General features: G+C 40.5%; 1 protein-coding gene across 2 annotated transcripts in view; it reads right to left on the bottom strand.

Moving 5' to 3' along the window:
• LOC307022532 (putative C-mannosyltransferase DPY19L4) overlaps nt 1-15,547 on the bottom strand; it is a 29,610-nt gene that overhangs the window by 12,231 nt on the left and 1,832 nt on the right. For both annotated transcript variants that reach the window (XM_079655352.1, XM_079655351.1), the window contains exons 4-8: nt 15,411-15,501; nt 13,505-13,626; nt 12,609-12,754; nt 12,223-12,346; nt 11,993-12,127 (exon numbers count right to left, since the gene is read on the bottom strand). In XM_079655352.1, the coding sequence (XP_079511478.1) occupies nt 11,993-12,127; nt 12,223-12,346; nt 12,609-12,754; nt 13,505-13,626; nt 15,411-15,501 (618 nt within the window). The remainder of the gene's footprint in view (nt 1-11,992; nt 12,128-12,222; nt 12,347-12,608; nt 12,755-13,504; nt 13,627-15,410; nt 15,502-15,547) is intronic.

Here is a 15,547-nt window from a genome sequence, read left to right as displayed (position 1 = left end):
ATATATTCTTTGACATACAGGAAGCCAGTGTAAAGACTTCAGAACAGGAGTGATGTGATCCACTTTCTTAGTGTTAGTGAGGACTCACGCAGCAGCATTCTGAATCAGCTGAAGCTTTCTAATAGATTTTTTAGTGAGACCTGTGAAGAAACCATTGCAGTAGTCCAGTCTACTGAAGATAAAAGCATGGACAAGTTTTTCCAAATCCTGCTGTGACATTAGTCTTTTAATCCTAGATATGTTCTTTAGGTGATAGTAAGCTGATTTAGTAACTGTTTTAATGTGACTGTTGAAACTCAGGTCAGAGTCCATGACTACACCTAGAGTTCTGGCTTTATCTGTTGTTTTGAACATTGCAGACTGAAGCTCAGTGCTAACTTTTATACGTTCTGCCTTGGCTCCAAAAACCATTACCTCAGTTTTATCTTTGTTTAATTGGAGAAAGTTCTGACACATCCAGTCATTGATTTGTTCAATGCACTTACTCAGTGTTTGAATCGGAGCACAGTCTCCTGGTGAAGTGGTTACGTACATTTGTGTGTCATCCGCATAGCTATGGTAACTTATTTTGTTGTTCTTCATTATCTGAGCCAGTGGTAGCATGTAGACGTTAAAGAGAAGAGGCCCCAAGATTACAAATATTACATACCAGAAAACACAGAAATATCCATGAAATAAACATACAGTAGGCTATAAACAATTAAAGGGATAATTGGGAAGGCATTACAAATGGAAATATATTTTAAATAATAAAACAATCCCACTATCACATGTATCTACAGGAGAAGAGGGAATTCTCTCCACAAAATGTGAATGCCCATGTTGAGAATGGAAATGCAGTCATGCGGCTGCATGAGCCATCTTTGCCATCCACAATTTCAGCTGCACTGACACCCCCTGTCAGTGGAAGAAGCCAAAGGCAGCTAAACATATGCATTCAGTGGAGGATGTTGCAATGTTGTGGTTGTTAGAGTGTTAGGTTTCCTGTCAGCTCGTCTGTTGGGAAGATATAAAATATTAGTTTCATGGAAGTCATCCCGTCACATATAAGAGCATTAAGACATACAGTACATAGGCTAAAACAAAACATCTAAAGATATAACCTTGCTCTTTGATAAGTCTCGTGAACATTTTCACTATTTTGACATTTTTATAGATCAAAATTGAACTAAAGAAATAAATGTTAGATTAATCCATATTGAAAATAGGTGTCAGCTGCTACACTAATTATAATAGTTATATTTCTTAATTAATTAAGATAAGATATTACTGTATTGATCCCAATTTGGGAAATGTTTGTGTTGCAGCAGCATAACAATAAAAAATAAAAAAAAGTTATTATATATACAAAAGTATGTGAGGGATGGGATATTAAATTGAATATAAATGTAAAATGTACATGTGATTTTACGTCGAAGAGAAGCTATGGAGCAGAGAGTTCTCTGCCAGCCAGAGGTGATTTGTTATTAGTTCAATATGTCAAACTGATTTCCCTGACTACAATCTTTGGTTACATGGTGAAACGTTGTGCTGCTTGTACTAATTAGACTTATCATATAAGCCACATAGGTTTTAATTTATTCATTATCTTTACTTATGTTGCGGTCTTTTCAGCAGCGCCATCTCTAAAACGGCGATACAGTCACTACCCATCATTTACATTTCACCGTGACATGGACAAAAATGTAACGTCAGCTTACCTCATGACACGAATCCAGACTCTCCTTTGGAAAACATTGGCCGGGAAACGATAGAACAAGCACGTTTCATGCGAAGACCTGTGGCTGCAACCCGGAGCAAAGCAACAAACCATTGCGTAGCTAACTAGTAGCGCTAGCTGTAGCTAACGAAACGAACTGCCGAGTAAAATTGGAAAACACTGGTAATTAATGATTCTATAATTTGTAAAACTACGGTGTTAAAAACGACAATTTCAAAAATACAGATTCTAATGGTCAGATATAGATATACAGAATGAGATACTAAAGATAGGCATGTACTTGCTTTCAAGCAGAACACAGGGGAAAACAAAAAAAGCGGGAGTGTTTACGTGTTAGCCTCGACAATTTCTGTAGTCCTATTCAGCCACTCGGTAACAACCAACGTTTTTCAGACACGTAAACTCTTCAAAAATCTCCAGTGGTGTCACTGCTGATGTATTTAATGTCGTAGAACAAAACGTGATTTATCTCTTAAATTTGTGTCAACCACAGACCTTATTTCGAGCTATTTTCCAAAGCCCTATGGAAAAAATGCATTGCTTTTTGACGAAGGAACCGGAAGAGCTAAAAATGCTAACTTACTTCCGGGTTTTTGGACGCGTCACTGCGGTTCTCTATCTTGAGACATTGCCACTGTATGTACTAGGCAGGGCCAATTTCTGGCATCTAGGGGCGCCAGATCTGGGGGGGCGCTGCGCTGGTAGCTCTGGGAGGGAAAGAACATTTTTGACCGTTGGCGCTCATCCTAACTTTCGGCCTTGATGTAACAACATTCATAATTAAGTAAATGTAACACCCTTTTCATCCCGGTTACACGTTTCATATTCCCTGTACGGTGGGCGCTGTAAGTGATCAAAGTGGGGGATGTTGGCTTATCAGGCGCCCGCAGCTCACAGCCAAAGTGCGAGCGTGTTAGCGAGAGAGCGAGCAAGGGAGAGGGTGCACCAGTACCGGCGCTGTTGTTATTAGACTCTGGTGCTAGCTGCGCTAACGGATATAAGAAGTAGATGTTTCTACAACCAGGGTGGAGGAGAGCTCCTGTCAGACTGAGAGGCTCAGTGAGGTAAAGGACTCTGAGTATTTAGACAGTTAATTTTAGTCTAAGTTATCTCAGTGCAGGGGTAGACATTAAGGGTAAAATGCCAGTGGCCCTCCGGGCCGTTGGACTTGTATTATCACTGGCCCCACCATTGTAACCACTGGCCTGGAGCATTCGTCCAAAATAAAATCGACTTATAATGAAGAAAATTAACACATTTGTTGCAATAGTAATTTATGCACTAACTACATTACTACTTGTACTACAACATTTGAATAATCAGTTCTTCCTCATTTTCCTCAATTGTTCAGATTTGGTTTATTAAAATAATGATATTGTGGTCATTGTTATTGGTATTATTATTTGAATAATGCTCTTTCTGCCTCCCTGTCATTAGGAGTTAGAAATGTAATGGCTATGTAATAGATTAGATTAGAACCTTCATTATCCTAAACTGCTGGGACATTTCCCTATAGCCAATACCTTTATATTTTCTACTGTTGACTTACTTGTCAGCATAGGTCGGCATTGATGTACAGAGCCGACAGAAGACCTTGTTTATATCGGCATCATATTGAGAGCTGCAGTGACGCGTCCTAAAACCAGGAAGTAAGCTGCTGGTTCCCTCGAAAAAAGCAATGGGATTTCTCCACAGGGTTTTGGAAAATAGCTGGATATAAGGTCTGTGGAAAACAAACCTGTTTGATAAATGCACGTTTTGTTCAGCCGGATAATCTCCACATGTCTACCCTACTTTTATAATTTTCGAATCATAAATCTAATCGATAGATTATAAAAGGGTTTTAGGATGCGTCACTGCATCACTCGAAGCCAACTCCATCGATCAAACTGGCTTAAACTTTCTCTCCCTCTTCTTCTCATACTCCCTGTCATTCTCCATTAACTCCTCCGGTGACTTTATTTTATTTTAAGATAGTTCTTTTGCCCGGCGCTTGACCGGTTACCGCTGGTATTAAAAACATTTTGGCGAATGGTTAGGTGGCGCGATAGTCTGTAGTGAAGGAGCGCGCTACCGCTTACGGGAGCCTGCTCGCGCTGCGCTCCGCAGCAAACAGCTGTTTGCTTTCCACCCAACAACGACAACCGACTTACGGGACGCTATGTTGTAGCGTTAATAAACGAAACAATTTAACTAAATTGCTAGTCAAAATACAAATACCACAGGACCATTCTTTTTTTTAAAGCATTATTTTTAGTGGCCCGAGCGGGCAAGTGGAAAGTACGTTATGCTGGCCCGGGGTGTGTAAATAGTGCTTCCGGTGTGAGTACCATATGTGTTCGGGGTACCATATGTGTTCGGGGGCCGTCTCTTACCAATGACGTCACGCATTGTACGCATTGTCATTGGCTGTACGTTAATTTACCCAGGGGTGCTCGGGGGCAAATCAAAGCTGTACGCCAGAGTCATTGGCTGTACGGCAACTCAAGAGGACCATCATACGCGGTCAAATTCCGAACATTTAAACATAGCCTACACTTCATTCTTTACTTTGTCCGTTATTATATGTAGATATTGGGGGACAAACGACACATCAAATCACATCTCCACATCAAGCCGAAGCTAATTCGAATATTCTTGACTGCCTAGCCTGCGAGGAAATTGGTATGCGTGACGTTGTGACTTCATTGGTAAGAGACGGACCCCGAACACATATGGTACCCGAACACATATGGTACCGACACCGGGCCAGCGGGCCATTTATAATGTCGAGCCCTGCAGTGGGTCTCAAACGTTTTGACCACAAATTATGTAAACACATATTTCCAAGGCACTCCATAATATTTAGGATAAATAAAAACGCGTTTGAAATCATTCCAATGTATACTATAGGACAGTAAACCAAAAATATTGTTTAAAGTTGGAGAGATACAAAAATATGCATAAATAAAAAAATGTTAACTAGGTAAAATAAGATATGAATGAACAACAAAAATAAAATAAGCTACATTCATTTGTTATTGGCTATGGTAGGTTATTTGTTGTGTTCATATACTTATTTGATAATTAAAATGTAAACCGATCTTTTTCATATGGGCGTTTTAGAGTTGTGCCCCCTAGATCAGGTCTCTAGTAATTGTGTGCTCAAAGTGCACCAGATTGAAGCATTTTACTGTAAAATGTTCAAAAAAAGATCTTCCCGGGGGGACATACCCCCGTATCCCCCTAGAGCAGGGGTGTCAAAGTCAAGGCCCGCGGGCCAGATCCGGCCCGCGAATGAATTATCTTGGCCCCCGGGATGATATTTGATTAGTATTAGAACCGGCCCGCAGGCCACAGCCGCCTGCTTGTGTTTTGCACGCACCAAGACTACATTTCCCACAATGCAACGGTAGCCCGCGAACTCACTGCAGCGCCGCAAGTGGGCCTCGGCTTCGTTAGTCATCAGCATTCAGGGCAGATGTCAACTTTCAGCAACCCCGCTCCCCAATAATGGCTAAACGGAAGGTGGACGGTGAGAACAGGGGGTTTAAAGCCAGGTGGGAGGCAGAGTACATGTTCACGGAGGTAAAAGGCAAAGCTGTGTGTCTTCTGTGTGGAGAAAGTGTGGCCGTAATGAAAGAATATAATCTAAGAAGGCACCATGAAACGTCTAAGAAACACAAAGACAAAGACAAGAATATGGACATGGAACAAAGGCTACAGAAGGTGGAAGAATTAAAACAAGGTCTTAAGTCCCGGCAGGCTCTGTTCACAAAAGCCAAATCACAAAGCGAGGCTGCTGTCAAGGCTAGTTTTATTGTGGCAGAAGAAGTTGCAAAATCAGCCCGGCCCTTTACAGAGGGAGAGTTTATCAAAAACTGTATGCTTAAAGTTTGTGACACGGTGTGCCCAGACAAAAGGCAGCTATTTTCAAACGTGAGCCTGAGCAGAAACACCGTTGCTGAACGTGTAGACCAGCTTTCCACCAATCTAAAAGAACAGCTTGTGGAAAAGGGAAAAGATTTCATCGCATATTCACTTGCTGCGGATGAGAGCACCGACACAAGTGACATTGCCCAGCTGTCAATTTTCATTCGTGGAGTTGACTCCAGCCTGGGCATAACAGAAGAGTTTTTGGCATTACGTCCTATGCATGGCACAACTACAGGACAAGATCTGTATGAAGAGGTATCCAGATGTGTAAATGAGATGGGGCTGCCTTGGGGAAAACTCGTGGGATTGACAACAGACGGAGCACCCGCGATGTGTGGACATAGGAGTGGATTGGTGGCAAGAATACGTGAGAGGATGCGGGACGAAAACGTCACAGGTGAGCTGACAGCTTATCACTGCGTAATACACCAGGAGTCGTTATGTGGCAAAGCCTTGAAAATGGATCATGTAATGAGCATCATAACGCGTGCAGTTAACTTCATTAGGGCCAAAGGTTTAAATCACCGCCAGTTCAAGGCATTTCTGGGCGAGTTAGATACAGAGTATGGTGACTTGCCCTATCACACGGCTGTGCGATGGCTAAGCCAAGGAAAAGTGCTGCAAAGATGTTTCGAGCTGCATGAGGAGATCTGTCTGTTCATGGAAAGCAAAGGGAAAGACACAACAGAGCTCCGAGATGAAACATTTATGTGTGAAATGGCGTTTCTGTGCGACATCACAAGCCATCTGAATGCGATGAACCTGCAGCTGCAGGGACGGGGGCGTGTCATCTCTGATATGTACAGTACAGTGAAGGCGTTTAAAACCAAGCTGATCCTGTGGGAGACACAGATGCGGAAAGAAAACTTGAGCCACTTTCCCAGCTGCCAGACAATGAAAGAGAAGCTCTCTACCGCTGTGTTCCCGAGTGCACAGTTTGCTGATAAACTCAACATACTTGCCGCCGACTTCCGACGCCGATTTGCTGACTTTGAAGCTCAAAAAAGCAGGTTTGAACTGCTCGCCAATCCTTTTGGAGTTGACGTGGAAAGCGCACCAACAAACCTGCAAATGGAGTTGATTGAGCTCCAGTGCAATGACACACTGAGGGAAAAATATGAGAGAGTGGGTGCTGCTGAGTTTGCACGTTTCATCCCCGACACATTGCCTCAGCTGCGCATCCAAGCTGCTCAGACGCTCTCTATGTTTGGCAGCACATACCTGTGTGAACAAATGTTCTCTTTGATGAAGCTAAACAAAACATCACACTGGAGCCGTCTTACTGATACACACCTTGAGTCAATCCTGAGGATTTCCTCAGCTCAGAGCCTGACCCCGAACATAGATGAACTTGTACAAAAGATGGGACACCACCAAGTATCAGGCTCAGCCTCAGACAAGTGAGCATCACAGAGCATTAACTTATTTTTATTTTTTAATTCAGTTAAATTTTTATTTATTTTTATTTTTTGTTTCTACAAGACATGATTTTTCTTTGAAAGAAGTATTGTTTTGTCTGTGTGCCATAGATTTTTGTATTTTATTTATTTATATTTATTTTTCAGTTAATGGATTGCAGATAAGAGCCATGAGAAAGAATACAACTGATTTTATTTTTATTTTTTTATTTTCTCATTTTACTATTTGAAAGCATGGGAGCAGCACAATATTGCATTTTCAGTTTATAATGCATGCAATTTCATTTATGCATTTATCTCGATATTAAGGAGCATATTTTATTTTTGAAGGACATTAACTTTTTTGCTGTTTGCCTGTTGAAAATGTTTTCCCTTTAAATAAATGACAGAGCCATAAGAAAATATTGCTTCATTCATTTAATCATTAAATAATATACGATGCACTGTGTTAGGTCTTGGTTCAATAGGTTATGTGCAATCATTTTAATATGTTTTAATAAAAATTGAACCAGTCCGGCCCTCGGCTTGTAGCAAATTTGTTTTTTTGGCCCTCTGATGCATTTGACTTTGACACCCCTGCCCTAGAGGATGTGACGTCCACCCCCCAATTCAAACATGTTCCTACAATACTGAATACCTTTGAAGCCATTTTGACGTCTATTACCTATGTCAATAAGTTTCTGTTTTTGCAGTGTATTTGTCTTTTGTAGAGATTTTTCATTTATTCTTTACATATAAAATGTCACCTAAAATCTCACCTAGGGCAGCAAATTGTCTAGAATCGGCCCTGGTACTAGGCCTCAAGAGCCTTTCTTGTGCTAACACATAGAAACAAATTGGCGGGGCACACTTTGCACGCGCACACACTAAAAGATTCCATGCGCTCCGCGCTCACATTATGCTGGGCCCACGTGCCTTAGCACCGCTGCTATGACTCCATCCTAGGGGAAACACTGAAGGTAAATGTGATGGTAGCTAGTTAGTACTCTTACCTGTGAGGCCTCCTCCAAACAGCATAATAACCAGACTGTATCATTAAAACTAAGTACCAGTTCTAGATCCTTGACTTTAGACAAACAATTCAAAAGACAACATGTATTTAAAGACCAATCTTTATTTGAATGTGCCTCTTAACCTGATATATTAGTTATACAGTAATAGTATTGAAAATCTAAAAAAACTGAGCAACTCAACAGTCAACTTTATGTTTCTTATTGTCTAAAGCATTTGTTATTTTCATTTTCCCCCTCTCATATTCAGTGTGGACGGATTGAGACAGCGTGGTGTCCTGAGCTGCAGAGACTTCAGGGAGAAACCTCCGTGTGATGGACGTCCTGTCTGTTGGTTTGGAGAGGACTGAGGGTCTTTCCTCAGCGAGGAGGTCCAGGCCTGATGGAGGAGCCCATGCTGGGCAAAGCTGATACCAACTGCACAGGCCTAGTCTGTCACTTTATTTGACTAAATGTGTTTACTTATACATTTAATTAGGGATGTAACGATACCAACAACTCACGGTACGATAATATCGCGATAAAAAGTCCACGGTACGATATTTATCGCGATATTGAAAAATAAAGAAAGAAAAGTGAATTATTTTTTTTCTTGGAATTTTTTTTCTTTATTAAATAATAAATCTGATTTGTACAGCATTTTAGTAGGATATTAGTATTTTAAAGTGTCAACAATATAATAATCAGACCCTGCAATAGAATAAATCAAGTTTCACTTTAGTTTTTCAAGTAACTAAACTCTAACTCACTCACTCAGCATCATCGAGGTTATCTTTTAGGAATATGAGCATGTCCACATTTCGAGGTAGAAGCTGGGATGTTTGGGCGTTTACAATATCCCCTGCTGTGGAAAAAACTCTCTCGCTTGGTACTGATGTTGCTGGGACAGAGAGATATGCTTTGGCCATGGGTGACAGCAGTGGGTAAAACTGTGCATTGTCTCTCCACCACTTCAAAAACAATACAGTTGTTGCCAAGAAGGTGAGGCTTATTGACAGGGTGAGATATAAATATACTGTTGGTACTTGTCAATGTCTCTAGGTATGTATATGTAGCCCTGTAAATAGGATGTCCTTTATTGTTATCTGTTGCTTTATGTTTGTGTTGTAACCTACTTGCTGCCATGTTGGACAGGTCTCCCTTGAAAAAGAGATTGATGATCTCAATGGGACCATCTGGTTGAATAAAGGTTTAAAAAATTATATATAAAAAAATAAAAAAAGTCTCACGACGGTATTGAGACATTTATTTACCACGATATTTGATATATCGTTACGTCCCTACATTTAATAGGTTTACACCTTCTGTCCATTTTATTTAACACATTTGATTAACTTTTGGTTCACATTTCAATAAATTGTATTTGTACACCTTTTGTCCATTATTCTTACTGAAAATGTTAGATTACACATTCACATCTGAATGAAGATTGGCCCCATTTATTTGTGACATTGCAAACTCTGCGGCACAAGTGATGTGAAGTTCATAAAGCGAGGCCAATACAAATAATCAGCTGATGGAGTGTAGATGTGGAAATAGGTGCATTCGATCAGCTGACTGTTTTTACAATAAAAGTAGATTCTTAGTGTACTGGTCTTACAATCTCATAACATCAGCTTTTAATGTTCCTCTTGGATGTTCTTCTTGACCCTCAGAGAAGGAGAAAATGTTGTGTCTTTCAGGCATGTCTTTTCCCAACAAAAATTACAAGAAACATAAAATTGCAGAACAAGTGTGTTATTTGCGAAAGCGGTGTGTTTGTGTGTTTAGGGCCTGGAGATATAATTATTTTGTAATTTAATAGTTTTTTTTTATTTCAACAGTGAGCTACAAAGACAAATCAGATTATGAATGAATAGTATGAAGTTCATCAACATTGAAATATATGTTATCAAAATAATATTTAACTGTTATCAAAACGTAATGCAACTGTAGAAGCTTGCTCTGTTGTCTCACTGAAAGAATAACTTTTACCACGTTTTTACAGACAATATTGACAGATAAATAGTAGCAGTTCTCACTATGTGTTAAATATCTTTGTCTTCCATACATTAAATTAGAAAGCTGACAAAATCATATTGCTTGTTAACATCTAAATGTAACTTTTTGCACAGAAAAAACCCTCAACTTCACTGATGTGTAGGTGATCTAGTATTGTTTAATGGAATGTATATCAGTGTATTAAAGTCAATACTTTCTTGATTCTTTGTACAGTATGAAAAAGAGAGTCTTTGTACCTGTGCTGAAGTTCACTGCTGTGAGGAATCCAGTTCTGTCTCTCACTCTCTGGTCCAGCCTGTCTGCATCACCTGGACACCTTAAACAAACAGATATATATGTAAAGTACCATGTGTACAAACAATATAACTGATTATCTTCTGTTGAACATGTTGGATTGTGTATTGTCCGAGTCAGGGTCCTTTTTATTCTACTGTAACTTTGGAAGTTGTGTTACCAATGCTTACTGTTTATTTGATACCCATTTGGTAATGCAATTCATAAAAACAACAAGGTTTGGGTTTGTTCTTCAGATGACTGTGATGTTAACGTGTAAGCTCAATAATGAACTCCAGCTCAACCAACCATATTTTAATATCTAAGTAATCATCTTGAAATATGACATTAATAATTTTAATATACACACATCTTATTGTGAGGTTGATTTCACATACACTACTTCGACGTTAGCTTGTCTACATACTTGAGCATAGCCAATTTAAATTAACCTTAGCGATGCATACAGTTCCTACCTAAATAATAAAATATCTCTCTAAGTTACAAGGATGACCTTATTTTATCAACCTCAAACAGAAGCTGTTTGTTGTACAGTATTATCCCACTTAACGCTTGTCTATTTCGTTTTAACCTTTATAAATAGTCTATGATTTTAACTTGGAGGCTACTATTAGCATCGTTAGCACCGATGTAGCTACCACTCGCTTACACGCTAACCCAAGCCTTAACATTAATTACGTAGCTGATTAAAATCATTAACACATAAATAAGTACTCGAATTTCACTTACCGCAAAACCGCATTCATGCACCGTCTGTTTCAACCGCAGAGCGAGTCACAATAGTCCGATATATAAGCATGAAGAACAAACAAACACGGCCGGGGGCAAGTTGTGTTCCCTGGATGAGCTGAACAGGCAGAGTGCCTGTAGCTTCACGGAGCAGCTAGCAGAGACACAAGAAGCTAACAGTAGCAGTCACTTCACAGAGCCGTCACTCAATGTGACCATGCCCTAATTTATGCAAAAAACTTTAAGACCCAATATAAATAAAAGGGTCTTGTTAGAAAACATTTCACTCACAGATCCATAATCATGAAGGTGGAATCTAACTATATTCATAATAATATTTATTGCATCCATGGTTAGAAACATGTTTTTTTCTGCTGTAAAGTTGGGCATTTTAACATGGGGTTCTATGGAAATTGCTCCTTTCTGCAGTCAGTCTCTATCGGCCAATATATGAACTGCAGTGTGTGCCACTTCCGTATTGGCGTCCCGGCTCTTCCACAGAATTTGCCGCTTGGTCTGAAACCAGAGCCCAGTCTGCTCTGATTGGTTAGCTGGCCTGCTCTGTTGTGATTGGTCAACCTCTTAAGAGATGTCCCGCCCCTTACATACAATGTGTTAGAGCGCAAGCCAATAGGAGCGCAAGTGTTCCATAATGATGTCATTATGTTCAGGAAGTAAACAAAAGAGTCCAATGGAGGCATTTCAGGCAAAGGGGGTTAGCTTAGCATGACAACAGTAGGATACATTGCCTGGGTGATTGAAAGTAACACAATCAGCATACTAGCACCTCTACAGGTCAGTTATAAATATGTAATAATGTATTTTGTTCATTCTGAAAACAGATAAATTGTGTTTTTTTTAGGTGCTGGACTTTTTCTTGATTTCTTGATCTTGACTTCCCTTACCTTACGTGATGGCAAAAGGTCAAAAGCGTCGAGGAAGAAAAGACAGAGGCCTTGGAGGAAGAGCACGTAGTGGCTATGTTCCCACACCAGCAGGAAAGTGAAGGTGGTGGCACTCATGGTAAGATAGCAAAACAGCTGCAGAGAAATACAGTGCATCAGTGTGTGTGAATGCAGAATTACACCTTACTTTGATATGGTACAGTATGTTTTTGTGTTCACGAGAGGCTCACCTCGGTGGCAGAGCTGATGTTATTAGTCAGGAATCCAGTCAAAGCTGCAACCTGGCAAGAGAAGTAAGGCAGAGCCCAGTTGTCCCGCAGAGGAATTGCATAGTCCACTTTGGTTGTGTCAGGTCTGAGGAAGAAATAACCTGTTATGTCCTGTTGTTATGTCACAATATGCGCTGCGATTCCCCACTCCCAAGAAAGGGTCAGCAACACCATGAAAAGCAGTTAAATGACTTCGGAAAAATTAGCAATGCCCAAAACAACAAACACAAACGATAGCTAAACAAATAGAACCTTAAACTTCCCTAACCAAACAACAAGTGCCACATTGACAGAAGCAGAATATAGATGAGGCATGCAGAGAAAGCAGGCCGCATGATTCCTCTTACCTGTTGATCACATACCAGGCCACGGCCAACATGCCGGCCACCCAGGTGCCGCTCATCACCCAGCTACAAACAAACAGGGCAGACACGTAGATCGCCTGCAGCCCAAACACGGCTCCGATGTAGAAGTAAATTGGCTCCACAAACTCCTGAAGGCAGAGACATTGTATTGAATACGGGATTCTGGTCAGTTTGGACATTGGTTCAAAACCTCCAGCTATGCGTCGGGATCCTGCTCACCCTGTCGGGGTGATACGGTGTGCTTATTGATGTAACCTAATTAAGTTTAACCATACGACAAAATAAGTCCATGTTTCTGTTCGGTGCTATCGTTATTCATTGCCATATAATGCAAAGCAAAAGCTGACTTCCCTCCACTTTTCCTTACTAAGTGCACTGAATAATTTTTTGCAATATTATGTGAAAAGTCCACTGCAATGGCAGCAGATGAGACTTTTTAAACTACATGGAGAATCATTGTTGTACTCGGCATTGGTCGGTTTAGTTTGGGGCTTTTATTGTGACTTTAAATCAAATCAAATAATGCTTCTTCTTGTGCCATGCAGCTCCACTTGTGTTGACATGGGCCAGATTGAGAAGATCAAATACAACCCAGCATGGCACCTCAGGGCCATTTCCAGTGGTAAACCAATGAATCTGACATGTAAAAAACTCATTTAACTGTCTCTATTAATACTTGTTAAACTGAGTCAAACCAGCTAAAATAAAAATGCTCTTAACCAATCGCTACATAAAAAATCAAGGCATTATGATAGTTTTCAATGTGTTTGCCAGTAATTACAGTATTTAGTACCTTTCTTCCTTCTCTCCATCTGGTAAACAAATATGAAACCAATGTCTAGTCCATAGCATATCAGAAACAACAAAACCCCTCTCACCTCGCTGCCTGTGAATCTGTATATAAAGCTGGTGATGAGCTCTGGGTACAGAGACAAGCGCACCACTGCGTTGATGGTCTGCCCTGCAACTGTCCTGTTATCCATCATCAGCTCATAAAACCCTGCAAAATCAGAACATTACACATGCTTTAGTCACAGCAGGGAAATGTACATTGTTACGTCACATGTACAATGCAGACAAAATAAAATAAGAAAACTAACATTACAAAATGAAGTTAAGTAGCAGCTAGTAATAACAAGAGCAAAATGCAAAAGTGTTCATCGCACTGTTGAGGCCGTGGGTTATTGCACAAGATGGTTTTTAGTCTATATTGGTGAGTATACACAAGCGACCCTTTTTTCCTGTATACCAGGCCTATTCAACTGGCGGCCCGCGGGCCAGATGCGGCCCAGAACCAACTCCCGAGTGGCCCAGCCTCCCGTAGCCAAATTCTTACACTAGTACAGACCATGAACGCAATACTCCGCGTTGCATAGAAACCACCAAACCACAACGCAGCACGTTTTTTGAAAGTGCATCTAGTGGTGCTAGTAACGGTGGTCCTATGAAAGCAACTCTAAAACATGTCTCTCTCAACTCTGAAGCGTAAACAGAGACAAAACGGTAATTGATCTTGTGGAGCAGATCCAAGTCAAGCTGGACCTTTTCGCGACCGACTTGAGCACGGGTCGGATGCTGCATTTTCCGACGCTCCCCAAACACATCTACGGCACAAATCACGGATGTGATTACAGATTTCATTGCGAGGTTGAAAGAGAACTTTGCCGGTCGATTGGATGGACTTGCTCTGCCCACAGAGGTGATGGGCTTTGTCAGAGACCCCTTCACTGTTGCAATAGAGGGGGACGTATGAACCAGAGCAAAGGAAGTGGTTCCCTGCATCGACAAGGGGAAATATACACTGGAACTTATTGACATGCAGCGCACTAACGGGCCAGCGAAGTTTTGGAGTGATGTCAAAAACGGCAGTTCCCTAACGTTCAGAAAGTAGCGATCTGTGTGCTCAGTATGTTTGGATCAACATACACATGTGAATCAAGCTTTTCACACATGAACTCAATCAAAAGTAGCACTCGCTGCTCCCTGACTGACAGCACTTTTCACCAATGTTTTAGGATTGCATTGATATCCTATGAGCCAAAAATCACTGCTCTTGTTCAAAACAAAAAATGTCCCTTCCCCCATTGAGAAAGTCAGCTATGACAAATCACAAATGAGGTGATAGTAAGCACCTAGTTTACTATAGTAGACGTGTAGTGTAGTATTCATTCATATAGTTACCCGTATCCCTTGTTATGGGTTTGTGCACTGAAGGGTAACTTGAGAGTTCTTTCTGTATTCATTTAAATGGACTTTGTAATGTGTCTGGGTCAAATGTGACCAAAACGTATGATTTTTTTGTTATTACTTGAAAAGCGAAAAAATAGTATTGCTACAGTACTACCTCTTTGTGTTGCATTGCTCTTTAGCTGTTTTTTTTGTATGTCAGGAAATGTATTAAGACTGCTATTATTGTATTCAGTAAATGCACTTTGTGATGTGCCTGGTTCAAAAAAAATAACCTGAATATTTGACTTCTAAAGCAAACAAATGTAATGCTACAACTGTGCACTTTTTTTTCAGATTCTGTTCAATTAATGCAATTTCATCGCAGTAATATTTGTTGGTTTAAAATGTGTCACTACCCGCTTTTTACATGCCGCTGAATGTCTGGCCCAGCTGAATTTTGTAGTTATAAAATCTGGCCCAACTGAATGTGTAGTTGAATAGCCCTGCTGTATACACCACATAGCTGATTGACAAGGGCATAGTGACCTTTATAGGTAGTAAGTAAGTCGTTTTGTTGTCGTATTTAATATCTCTCTAGAATAAGAATAAATGTACCTCTATCGAAAGGTGTTGCAGTCAGCATCTGCTTGTAGTAGTAATAGTAGAGCCCGCTGCCTCCCTGGAAGGTGATTTCCCGCTCTAGCTCCTGAGCCACAAGTAATTGAATTTCAGAATTGATGCAGTGAACTTGA

The sequence above is a fragment of the Notothenia rossii genome, assembly GCF_949606895.1.
Source record: "Notothenia rossii genome assembly, chromosome: 10".
In the NCBI taxonomy this organism is placed as follows: domain Eukaryota; kingdom Metazoa; phylum Chordata; class Actinopteri; order Perciformes; family Nototheniidae; genus Notothenia; species Notothenia rossii.
This window is presented reverse-complemented; position numbering and strand designations above follow the sequence as displayed.